We start from the raw sequence: 12,992 nt of genomic DNA on the forward strand, positions 1-12,992 counted from the left end.
CTTCTTCTTCTTCTTCTTCTTCTTCTTCTTCTTCTTCTCCTTCTCCTTCTCCTTCTCCTTCTCCTTCTCCTTCTCCTCCTTCTCCTTCTCCTTCTCCTTCTCCTTCTCCTTCTCCTTCTTCTCCCTTCTCCCTTCTCCCTTCTCCTTCCTCCTTCCTCCTTCTTCTCCTTCCTCCTTCTTCTCCTTCTCCTCCTCCTCCTCCTCCGTCTTCTCCTCCATCTTTCTTCTTCTTGTTCCTTCATCTTTCTTCTTCTTACTTCTTCTTCCTCTTCTTTCTTCTCTTTCTTCATCATACTCTTTTCTACTACTACTACTACTACTATTACTATTATTAAGAAAGTGTCTCCTATTTCCTTGCTATTAGCTTAATTACCAATGCTTTTCCCAGGCTTCTGGTTTGATGGATGTTTTAATTTGATGGATGTTTCCATATGAAATTATATTTCTGACTTTGCAAACATTTATGCCCATGTGTGCAGGCGTGCATGTGTGTGTGTTTGGAGGCCAGAGGCTGACAATGGATGCTTTCTACCTTATTTTTCTGATTGGCTAGACTAGCAACTTCCTCGTGACACTAAAGCCAACCCTGAGAATGGTGGATGGAGATAGCTGCTTCCAAGGCTACAGCAGGTGTGAGATTTCACCCCCTACTTGTTCACAAGTTTGGCTGCTCCAACTTCAAGTGTAATGGCAGAAGACTCAAGGTTCCTGTAGCAGAGACAGGAGACATCGTTACTTATTTCAATGAGAGAAACAGCTCCCACCACAAAAGAAAAGAAGACAGTTTATTCTGGAGCCAAATGAGAATAACAGGGAACCCAGATTTAGAACTCTACAAATACCATATTCCAGTGAGGTATTGTAAGACTCTGGTCAGTCTTAGCTTATTAGGGACTCCCTGAGTCAATGACACAGAGTCGGGAATTAATGCAAAAATCAAGAGGAATTTATTGTTTCAACTCTTTGGGGTCATCCTACATGCGAAGGAGAAGTAGCAACCCTGCGTAGCTCGTACAGTGAGCTTTATACAATTTTCAGAGCAGCAGCCATTAGGTACAATGTGATTGGCAGAACAGTGTGATGTTTAAACTGATTGGTCTTTAGGGAATGAGGTGGCAAGGACTTCCCTTGTCTGTAGGTGGCCAAAGGTCATGGAACGTGTCTACGTTCTCTGGGCCTCCCCCACCCACAGGTGGCTGATGGTCGGTTCCATGCCCCCACCCCCCAACCCCCTTCACGGTCTGAGGAATGTTAATTAGCCTCTCCCTTCCAGAGGGGTTCTCTTCCAGGAGGGGAGGGGCCAGGTGGAATTTTCTAAAGTTCCTGAGCTGACATCTTCAGTATCAATTTCTTGAACATTTTTATATAGCAACAGAACAAGCAAAGGGATAAATCAACCCACCTTTCAAATACACTGGTGGGTATATCAGGTAGGCGGGCTGCAGCAAAGCAGAAGAAACTGTTGTAAGCCTTAGGTGCTATCTAACAGCAGTCTTAGTACATTAGTTGGTGGAAACAAGAGGTCTATTCATACATTCCAAAAGATTTACCCAATGGTAACAAATGGTGACATATCATATACAAAGGAGAGCAATAAATGGCAACTAAGGGGCTAAAGATAACCCCAAATAATTTGGCTCTGGACTTGCAACATTCCAATTTTCCCACTTCAATGCAGTTGTAGTCACTCAGTCTCTGTAGACACAGCTTCCTTCTAGAATATCTTCACAGGCACAAGGAAAGCTATAGCAGTATTGACATAAATAAGCTGGTCCCCTGAGGCTCATGGTCCACACCATGGCCTGGAGTCCCCAGAGGATCCATCATGAACAAGGGACAGACAAGGTCCTGAGTCTGGGGATCTAAGGGGTTTTCTCTCCAAGTAAGCTATAGCCTCACTCTGATTGGCCTCCCCAGGAAAGAACAGGCAAAGCTTGGCCGTCTCCATCCACCCAAGAAGCCTGTGGGAGAGCCAGATCTCTTGGCGTACAGCCACCTGACATTTGTCCCCTCTCCCCATGTTTATGAGAAGTGGATCTGTGACATGCCTGGTTGTTTTCTCCAGCAATCCTGGGGCTCTGAATCCCCTGCTACATCTGGGAATTTTCTTGCTCCTCCATTTCCTGGCTACCCCTTGTGTTGGAGACCCTTTGATTCGGGCTAAGCTGCTGGGTGTTGAGTGACGAGGCAGCCATTTATGAAGCGTTTCCTTGATTGTCCACAGCTGCTGTGGGCTTGTCATAAACAGGACTGGGTGTTCTGCCTTTCTGCCCTTTGCTTTTTCACATCATTTATCTGGATAACAGACATGCTTGCTTCTGATTGGCTGGGAGTGGTTCTATGTAGGTCCAGTACACTAACTCTTTCACAGTTGCCTGGAGTAATTTGGCCCACTATCTCCTAGATGCTTGTCTTCTCAATTTGTTCATGAGTTCTTGTTTCACAGAAAAATTCTAGCAAGTTTTAATTGCCTATAGTCCTTCATCTGGTTGGGAGGGAACTGAGACTCCATCCATGTTGGCATGTCAACTGGTGGAATCATTGTCCAGGTCTTCTTTCAGCAGCCATATTGTTGAGATTTCATGGGAACAGTTTTCCTGTTATGTCTAAGTCTGGTCCCGACTTCCTGGTTTTCTGGCTCTTTCCATCTTTCGTCCCCTTCTTGATGTTCTCTGACCTTTTAGGAACAGAGAATATAAGGGTTGTGCTATAGATGTATTAAGTGGGTACTCTTCACTGGGTATTTTCTACATTCTGACCAGTAGTGTTTCTGTAGTGACCTTTTCCTGTTGGTGTGAAGGAGGGCTTCATTAATGAGGGTAACTGTGGGTACCAGGGTAAGTACTTAGGATGCAGTTAAGGATTATACTAATTTGGGAAAATGGTAGTAGTAGGTTCTCCTTAATTTTAAATAGTAATTTATTTTTAAATTATCTTTCTTTTTCTTTTCTTCTTTCTTTTTTCTTTTATTTTTCTTTCTTTTTTCTCTTTCTTTCTCCCTTTCTTTCTTCTCTTCTCTTCTCTTCTCTTCTCTTCTCTTCTCTTCTCTTCTCTTTTCTTTTCTTTTCTTTTCTTTTCTTTCTTTCAACAGGGTTTCCTGTGTATAACAGCTCTACTGTCATGGAACTTGCTTTGTAGACCATGCTGGTCTCAAGCTCACTGGGATCTGCCTCCTCTGCCTCCTGAGCACGGGGATTAAAGATGTGCGCCATCACTCTCGACTCATTTTTTAAAAGTTTTGAGTTGTGTTGTGCTTTTCATTTAGGCAATTAGTTCCTACATTTAAATAATTCCCAAACAATAATTATTCCCTTTTTTTCTCTAAAATGTTGTATCAGTTTTACTTTTTTCATGATGTTTTGAACAATCTAGGAGCTTGAGGTCCTGAAGTCTGAGGTGTGATTCTGACTTATTTTGATATAGGGACAGTCTCAGCACCTTTTAGTGGTGTCCCTCATTTCCCCTTGGTCATGTAAAAGATCCACTTAGTCCTGCACAGAGCACCTCTCCGGCTGCTTAGCTTACAGGTGCTCAGAGTTTCTGGTCATGACATCTGGACCTGACATCCCAAAATGCACCCTGGCTGTTCTGGCTACACAGTCATAACACAGACTTTCCCAAGAGGTGTCCACCTCATCCTGGAGGATGCCAGGCTACCTCTCCTCCATCTCTTCTACTTCAGTTTCCTGGTTACATCACAGCAGGGTTAAGTCTTTATGCATTCAGTTGGTGTGTTCTTTGGGGCATATAGTTACAGTGACATTTGTGATCGATGTCAACAAGGCTGACCACAGCAGGGCTGCTGGCTGCTTTGTTCACCTGTTTCCTCCTGCTGATGAGACTTCTGCTCACTGTGTTTCAGAAGCATATACCATCCCTCCCATTCTGATTCCCATCCTGTTCCTCCTCCTTGTCGCTTCTGTTACCTGGGAAGGCTGTGTAGCTCTCTGCACCTCACTCAAGCTTCTTTTCCTTGGCCAAAGAGCCTTCTTCACTCCTCTTCTCTGAAATGCAACTCTCCTACTCACTTGATTTTTCCTCCTGACAGTTGGCTCCCAATAGCTATCCACGATTGCAGTATATCTTGTTATCTCATGTGCCACCCACTGGAAGGGAAGCCACAACCAATCACCATTGTGTTGGGTTAATCCACTGTTCTGCTCTCAAAGTGGAGAGCAGGGTTTGACCCTGAATAGAATCAGAAACATGTGTGCCTAGGTGAGAGCATGAAGGAAGGCATGGCTTTTCCAGTTGAGGAAAAGTTACATTTTTGGCAACAGCCTATGGTGTTGAGCTTCAAGCTCTTCCATTTGTCTGCTTTACAAACATTTTTCTTAGCTATTCTAGGCTCTTTGCTACTTGACTTGAACTTCTGGGAATGTACCAAGTTTCAGAGACTCCCTGGCATTTAAGTGAAAAACATATTGATGTAGCACACTAACTTGGTGGGAACATGTTATGTAAACATGGAATCTCCACTCATGTAGGTTTTCTCTCATGTTTTACAGTAGCGGTTAATACATTCAAAAAGTAAGTAGCATGCATACCACCTCCTAGATGTGCCAGGGTAGCGCAGCTGTTGGTGGTACCCCATAATGATTTTAACTTCTGCAGTTCCCAGTTGCTAGTGGGGGATGCCAGTAATTTTTGGTATGTTGGTCTTCTAAGGTTTTTTGTCAGTTGACTGTCGTGATCTGGGGAGGAGAATGAACAATCAGGTCTCCTCTGCTTGAGCACTATTTGAGTTCCTGGTCTCCTGTGCACATCCCTTTAGTCTGTGGCTTTCATCATCTCTCAGCCCCGGGTTTTCTACCTGCAGAACAGAGGCAAGAAACACATGTCCATTTTTATGGGACTGCTTCTGAGCCTGCGTGGTTAGTTATGATGTTTATCATTGGCTTAGCATCGGCATCCCATTTCCCTCATTACCAGCATGCATGATTTTATTATGAACCAGTGTTGAGTTTTATGTATTGCCTTTGCTTCTCGTTGTGCCATGTGATAGATTACATTAATCTATTTTCCTCTGCAGAACCATGGATCCATTTCCAGGACAAACCCACTTCTCATGTCCTCATTAGAGCCAGCTGAATTGTGTTAGTGTTTTACTTCAGATTTTTGAAATGAGGAGCATTAATTAGCGAGATGGTCTTTGCCCTTGTTTGCAGAGCTGGAGACAAACCCCAGGGCTGGACAGATGCTCTACCATTGCCCCACCCCCAACTCCTGACAATCCCTCAGCCTAGTGACATTGCTCTTACATTTTCATTTCCTGTAAAATACTCAGTCATTTCCACTTGCTTTGCAAAAGTCAAGCTTGTTCTGGCTTCACAGAACAGGCTTCTTGCATCTCCCTCCTATTTTAAAGTTGCAGAAGAACATGTGTATTATCAAGGCAGCTGCTTCCTGAACGTTTGTCTGATAGAGACTGCTGCTGTTACTCTCTTAATTTGAGTGCCACTGGGTTTCTGATGCTATTTCTTTAATGTCTGTGCTTTAGGTTTTCTGTTTTCCCTGCAAAATTGATTGCATGTTTCTATAAAATGGGTAATTTTCATATTTCATTTTATGAAAACTCATCTTTTCATAAGTGTTATGCTCAAGATGGTGGTATTATTTTATTATGGTTTTTGTTTGTTTTTTGCTGGTGGGGTGAATTTGTCTTTTGTGTGTTTATTTTGCTTCTTATTGACCTGAGATGTCTCTGTTTCTCTATTAGCTCAACTACAGATTTCCACGCCTTGGCATTCTTTTCAAAATACCACCCTTTGGTGTCATCTCTGTACCGGTCCTCTGTTTTCCACTTAATTAGCCTCCATGCCTATCTCTGTAATGGTTATATCCCCATGTTCTTTACTGCTATTTATCTCCCTATGGCCTCTTGGGTTCAATGTTAAAATTTCTTAGTTTCATACTTTCTGGATTTGAAATATAAGTAGTATTTGTTATAAATACTACTTGAGATTTATGATATAAATTTGCATTATAGTCTCCCTGTAAATTTGTTGTCTGCAAAAATGTCCCGTTGTGCTTTTTGTCAGGTCGGAGATGGATTCCCTGGTAATGCTACATGGTTCATCTGTTTCCATCAGCACACACACACTAAACTAGGCCTTTCAGAACAAGAGAGTAGCCAAGAATATGGGCTTGTATTCCAAATTTAATAATCTCCTTAGCAAATTCTGATCTGGGAATGTGGACTTTAAAAATGAGTTCAAACACAGTAGCTTCGCTGACTTCAAAGCTGAGTTTGAATAACCATTTTATACTGAATTAGTCAAGCCAAGGAAAAAAGAGAGAGGGAGAGAGAGCTATTAGCTCAAAAACATTCTACTGTTCACTTTACAAAATAGGACTTTATTTCAGAAATTTTATATTAAGTAGATACTGTTCTGGTCTTGCTCTGCGCATTATTAGATCTTTATGATAACTTGCAGAAACAGACTCAACAGGGAGAACAAAGCCTATAAAATAAGATTTCAGGCTTTCAATGTTAGGCAGAGGCATAAAACAACTGAACAGGAATACAGCCATGCTCAGCTCAGGGACAACTGGCAAACAAAACATTCAGGAAAAGCCAAACTATGAACCGTGAGCTTTGGCCATGGACTGATGACGTATGAACCAGGATTTTCACCTTGGTTTCTTTGAACTGAAGGATTAACAGCTTATTCAAACCTTAGCTCATCTAACCTGTAAAATGAGATGGCAGGCAAAATTATGTAGTGGTGTTGGCTGTGTGTTTGAACACTTGGTTCTCAGCCAGTGGTACTGCTTTGAAAGTTTTTGGCACCTCCATGGTTAAGGAAAATAGTAGAGGGTGGGTCCTGGAAGGTAGAGCCAAGCCCTGGTTCATGACTCGCTCTTTTGGATTCCATTTTAGCTGCTATGTGGGGACTGGCCATGGCAAAGCATGACTGTTCTGAATGCCTTTCCCTGTAAGGTGGACAGAATCACCTAAAACCATGAGCCCAAATAAACTCTTTGTCTCTTAAGTTATGTTGCCTTGTGTTGTGTCACAGGAATTTGAAAATCAACTAATTATATACGTGTAAAATGTCAGAAGGAGGTTCCCACGCCCACAAAGATGCCAGGGAGCATGGTGGTTAGCATGCAACCCTGAGCCAATGTGCCCTGGTTCAGAAATGGCTTCCCAGGTTGGGGCCCAGGCCTCAATTTTCTCAGTTTGAAAAAGGTGATAATATACAACAATATACTTCATAGTAATTAAAATCTTAAGACCCCCCAAAATTTAGGAAAATGTTTGGTTTCTAGTAAGCAATTACCAGATACATGCATGAGAGAGAGAGAGAGAGAGAGAGAGAGAGAGAGAGAGAGAGAGAGGAGAGAGAGAATGAATATGAATGAGAGAATGAATTTGTGAGAGAGACCAGCTGCTGTCTGAGCTACCTTACTGGATAGGGGGACAGAAGTATAGCCACACTGTGCCCAGAGCCCAGTCCATCTGTGGTCCTTTGAGGTTGGCCCTGCTTCCAAGGTTCTCTGGAATAAATGTAGATTAATTTAACCACCATTGTGTCCCCAAGACATGGTCCTAACCCAGAACCATGACCTTTCAAAACTACCGACTTCTCTGCCTTTACCTATTCTTGGAGCTAAAAATCTAATTTATATAGCAACATGACCCCTTAGAATAGAGTCTTAAATTAAATAACTAATTAGCTAACTAACTAATAATAAAAATTAGGCCTATTTCTGATCGATAAATAGGGTAAATATATGAAAGGCAATTTATTTATTAGAAAGTGATCAACAAGCATACATAAATGTTCAGCTTCAGTAATCACTAGAGTGAGTTTTGGTAGCAGTCTGGTGGGTTGTCACAGACTGACCAAGATGTGAGAGAATCCTCAGTGTGGGAGGGCCACTATGGAAGGAGAAGCTGTTTCCCAAGCAGCTGCAAAAACCAGGAGAAAATGATGCCGGAGACAATTCAGCAGTCAATTTCAGACCCCAGGGGCCAAGTGTAGTCTGCCTCCTTCATAGGTTCTTCAGCAGGCTGGTCCTCAGCTAAGTGAGTAGCCGGGAGCTCTGACGATGCAGGACCAGACCTGGAGGTCTCTCCACCACATATGTCCTTTGCTCTGCTCCACAGCCATGTGGGGTCACTGGCCTGTGCCGCTAGGCTTGGTGTGATAATTGCATTTTAATAAACTGCTTCCAGATAAAAATGGAAGATAAGAGACATTTACCTGCCTACCCAAACTGGAAAACAAACAAACAAAAACCAAACCAAAACCCACAGAAGACTAATAGGTCAGTTGGGATGGCAGGTCCAGACCTGTTTGTTCTGATTTTTGCTGACTCTGTAGTAAGCAGCATTTAAAAGTCTGTTTATTTTTCACTCGTTGTTAAGTTAGCATACTAATGGATAGGTTTCATTGTGTCCTGCTCACACATATGCATGGTTGTACTTTGTTCCTGTTGCCTCTCCTGCCATCTTCTCCTATCTCCCCTGTCCCACTCTCCTCTAGCTTCCTTCTCCATAGTCTCTCCTTCTGTCCCTTGTCATACAACTTCCATTACCCTCCCTTTCCTCACATTCTATTCCCTTCAGATTGTTCCCTTACACCTTATAGTCCCCTTTTTATTTTCCTGAACACATGTGGTGTTTTGAATATGCTTGACACAGGGAGTGGCACTATTAGGAGGGGTGGCCTTGTTGTAGTAGGTTTGGCCTTGTTGGAATAGGTGTGCCATTGTGGGTATGGGCTTTAAGATCTTTATTCTAGCTGCCTGAAGCCAGTCTTCTCCTATTTGCCTTTAGAACAAGATATAAAACTGTCAGCTCCTATAGCACCATGACTGCCTGGATGCTGCCATGCTCCTGCCTTGATGATAATGGACTGAACCTCTGAACCTGTAAATGTCCCAATTAAATGTCCTTTACATGAGTTGCCTTGGTCATGGTGCCTCTTCACAGAATGGAAACTCTAAGACAACATGTGTATGGATATTCATGGATGCATGCACACACACGCACTCACACACACATACACACACACCAGAGACACACAAATCTAGATTCTGCATTTAAGAGGAAGAAATGTGGTTTTTGTCTAAGTGTGACTTATTTTGATTCACATGGTGATCTCCAGTTCCATTCCATTTCCTGCAAGTGCTATGATATCATACTGACTGCCACAACTTCATATTTTTATGACTGAAATATTCCATTGTACACACACTCCACATTATATCTATTTGCCTGGTGGTGGCTGGTTCCATTTTCTAGTTACTGTGCATAGTGGAGCAGTAAACATGGACCTGCAAACATGTCTGCAGGAAACTAACTTGGAATCAAGTCTTTAACTGAGCTGCTTGTGAGTATCATGGTTGGATCACATGGTTGTTCTATTTTTAGATTTTTGAGGACTTTTCATCCTGACTTCTTTACTGGCTGTACAAGTTTGTGCTCCCACCACAGTGTATAACTGTTTCTCATGCCCCGTATCCTTGTTGACATGTCCTTGTTGGCATTTGTTATCCTTACTTACCTGAGAAGAACCATTATGATGTAATTTCAAAGCAGCTTTAACTTGTCTTTTCCTGAAGGCTAAGGCTGTAGAGCACTTTATACATGACTGCTTGTGGGCCAGTACCATAGAACTGTTGTTGCTACTATGGCTCTGTGGTAAAACACTGAAATGAGCTATTATATATACAGCTTTGCTCTTTCTGGTCAGGTTTGCTGTGGCTATCCAAGGACTTCTGAGCCTCCATATTCATTTGGGGATTGTTTTTTCTTGTTCTGTGAAGAGTGTTAGCATATTTTAATAGGGATTTCCCTGAATGTATGAAATACTTTTGGTCATATAGCTATTTTACAACATCAGTTCTGTCAGTCTATGATCACCTTTGATCTTTATGCTCCTGGTGTCTCCACCTTCTTTCTTCAGGATCCTAGTTTTCACAGTAGATGTCTTTCCCCTCCTTTGTTATGTTCATTGAGGGCATTTTATTTGTTTTATTTTGAAGTTGCTGATTTTCCCTTATTTAGCTTCTTTTCTTTTCTTTTTTCTTCTGTGTTTTGTTTTGAAGACAGGGTTTCTCTGTGTAGCCCTGTCTGTCCTGCAGCTTGCTCCACAGACCAGATCTGCCTGCCTCTGCCTGCTGAGTGCTGGGATTAACGGTGTTGTGCACCACCATTCGGCTCCCCTTTTTTCTCTACCAAGTTTGTGTGCTGACTTTGTATTGTGCCTCTCTACTTTGAGCATGTCCTAGTGAGTCTTCGGTGATTTGATGTATAAGGTCATGCTCACTGCAAAGGGATAACTTGGCTTCTTGAGCTACTGTGTTTCCTCTTTGGTTTTCTCACCTTCCTGGTCTAGCTGAAGCTTCCTGCACTTTAATGGAGTAGAGCAGAGAGACAGGTTACTCTTACTGTATTCCTGGCCTTAGGAATGTTTTCAGTTCTCTGCCACTCACTAAAATGTTGTGTGTTTAATAACAATACATAGATAGTGACCATACATAGCTGTCATTATGTAAAGTATGATCCTAATTGACTTATGGAACATCTGATGAAAAGATATTAAACTTTGTATTTTGAGATAATTGTGTGACTTCAGTCCTCATGTTTGCTTACATGTAATATTGTTTTTCATATGTTAAATGACCTTGAAATTCCTGGCATGAAACCAACTTGATCATGGTGATTAATCTTAATGCATCTCAGATATATTGGTCTATTCTTATGTAGCATCAATATCTGGTTATAGCATCCGGATATAATGAGCTTGTGGTGTTCTACTCGGTGAAACAGTCTGGGGAGTGTCGTTGTTGGCTCTTCCTTAAAGGGCTGGTAAATGTGCACACTAATCCATTGATTTGGGGCCTTTTCTTTGTTAGGGGACATTTTTATTGCTCCGTCAACCTCACTGCTTGTTGTAAATCTATGTGCTTATATGTTCTTGGCTTAACTTTGGTAAGCCACAATATCTCAGAACTTATCCATTTTTGAGACTTCCATTTTTGAAGATATGTTTTTGAACTATTAACAATTATCTGAATGTCACTGGAACCTGTAGTAACCTCTCGTTGCATCTCTAGTTTGACTGGGCCCTCTCATTCTTCTGGTCAGTTTGATAGGCATTCATGAATCCTGTTCAGCTTTTCAAAGAACCAAGTTTAGGGCTGATAGTTTGTATGATTCTTGTATAATTTATTCAATCTATTTTGCCCTCAGTCAGAATTATTGCCCCTTCTTTTTAAAGTTAATAACTGAAATTAGCATATGAGTTAAATAATATTAGGACATTCTTTTTAATGTAATGCTTTTCCTTCCCGCCTTCTCCCTTATCCTCTGCCAAACTTGATCTCTGCCAGTCTACCCCCACCCCACTTTTCCTCCCAAGACAGGGTTTCCTCGATGTAACTCTGGATTTCTTGAACTCACTCTGTATACCAGGATGGTCTTGAACTCATAGAGATCTGTCTGCCTTTGCCTCCCAAGTGCTGGTATTAAAGGCATGCGCCAATACTGCCTGACTCTCTTTTCCACTTTTAAGTTCCACTGTTCTTCATCTGTTGGTCTCCTCTCTCCGTCTTCTCTCTGGTGTTTTAGGTTTTCCTCACACTTATATCTGTTGATATGCACACACACATACACAATAGACTAGGATCATCACATCTGTGTACTTTGTGTTTCAAGTTTGGGTCATCTTGTTTAATACTGTACTTTCTAGATCCATCCATTTGAAGATTCCCTAAGTGTTGCTCACTCTGCTGAAGAAATGCTACCTTCTCATGCTCTACAGCACTAAAAAGGAGATGGTGCCTCTACAAGTAGATTCACTTTAGGCTTACAGCTTTCAAAATCCAGTGATATCTCAGCTAAAGAGATTGGCATTTGGCCACTGAGACTGAGGTCCTGCTCTTCATAATCTGAATGTAGCTTCCCACAAGCTGCACCTCTGAGCGTTCCATGTTCTATCTGGGTCATAGGCTGTGTCACAACCTGGGGCTGTGGCAGGCTGAACTTAGCTGTCACCATCCTTCAGGATAGCTCTCTTTTCCAAACTAGGATCTCTCTCAGGCTTAAGCTTCTCGGATGCCCCCTGAGTCATAGAAAGACAGAGCCATGCTTCTCATTGCTGCTGACTCATTAGCCTGAGGAATCATTGTCTCATCAAAGCCTGCAGCTGCATCTGGGGCTTGTGAAGGCTCTGGCTTATTCTTATCTTTTGGGTGGGGCTGGTGCTTCCCCACCTCTGCCCGGTAGCCACACCATTGGAGCAATGTCTGGTTTGTTCAACTAGTGCTTGTCACTAGTTGGTGTCTGTTGTCACCTCTGTGGATTCCAAAGCTATTAGTCTTTTTCTTTTTGGAATGGCCAATTCTTAGAATTGACTCTTCCCTTTAACCAGGTCACAGGGAAGTAGTGGATGCTCCACTAGCTTACATGGAAGGCCTCTGTTTTTTGTTTTCCAAATACTTTTGTTTTGAGTTTTTATTTCCCTTCTTATATTTACCTAACTTTTCATTCTTAGGCAATGTTTTCCCTGCCTTCTCCTCAACCTCTCCTTTCCCTTCTTCCTTTAAAATCTCTTGGTCTTTCCTCTTCCTCTTAATAATGTTCTTTCTTTTCTATTTAGGTTTTCTTTTACATAACTTTAATTTTTCTTTCCCTTTCCCTTCATTTCACTCATATCTCTACCTTCATTCTTCATAGTTTTTAATTTATCATCTCTCCATTACCTTTTCCAGTTCATGTTCTTGAACAACAATGACATATTAGTGGGATTTGATGTAGTCTCACTTTGCCCTCCCGCCCTCAGGCTTTCATCTTCATCCCTACTTGAGTAGGAGGGTGTACTGGCTAATTTTGTGTCAACTTGACACAGCTGGAGTTATCACAGAGAAAGGAGCTTTAGTTGAGGAAATGCCTCCATGAGATCCAACTGTAAGGCATTTTCTCAATTAGTGATCAAGGGGGAAAGGCCCCTTGTGGGTGGGACCATCTCTGGGCT

At 42.0% G+C, this 12,992-nt stretch overlaps 1 protein-coding gene across 1 annotated transcript in view; it reads right to left on the reverse strand.

Moving 5' to 3' along the window:
* Positions 1–4,714: 4,714 nt before the first annotated feature.
* Positions 4,715–12,992, reverse strand: part of Pkd1l1 (polycystin 1 like 1, transient receptor potential channel interacting) — a 154,494-nt gene continuing 146,216 nt past the window's right edge. Inside the window, 1 exon segment of the mRNA XM_021178465.1 lies at positions 4,715–4,813. Coding sequence (XP_021034124.1) covers positions 4,715–4,813 — 99 coding nt within the window.

Source organism: Mus caroli, chromosome 11, assembly GCF_900094665.2.
Source record: "Mus caroli chromosome 11, CAROLI_EIJ_v1.1, whole genome shotgun sequence".
Taxonomy (NCBI): domain Eukaryota; kingdom Metazoa; phylum Chordata; class Mammalia; order Rodentia; family Muridae; genus Mus; species Mus caroli.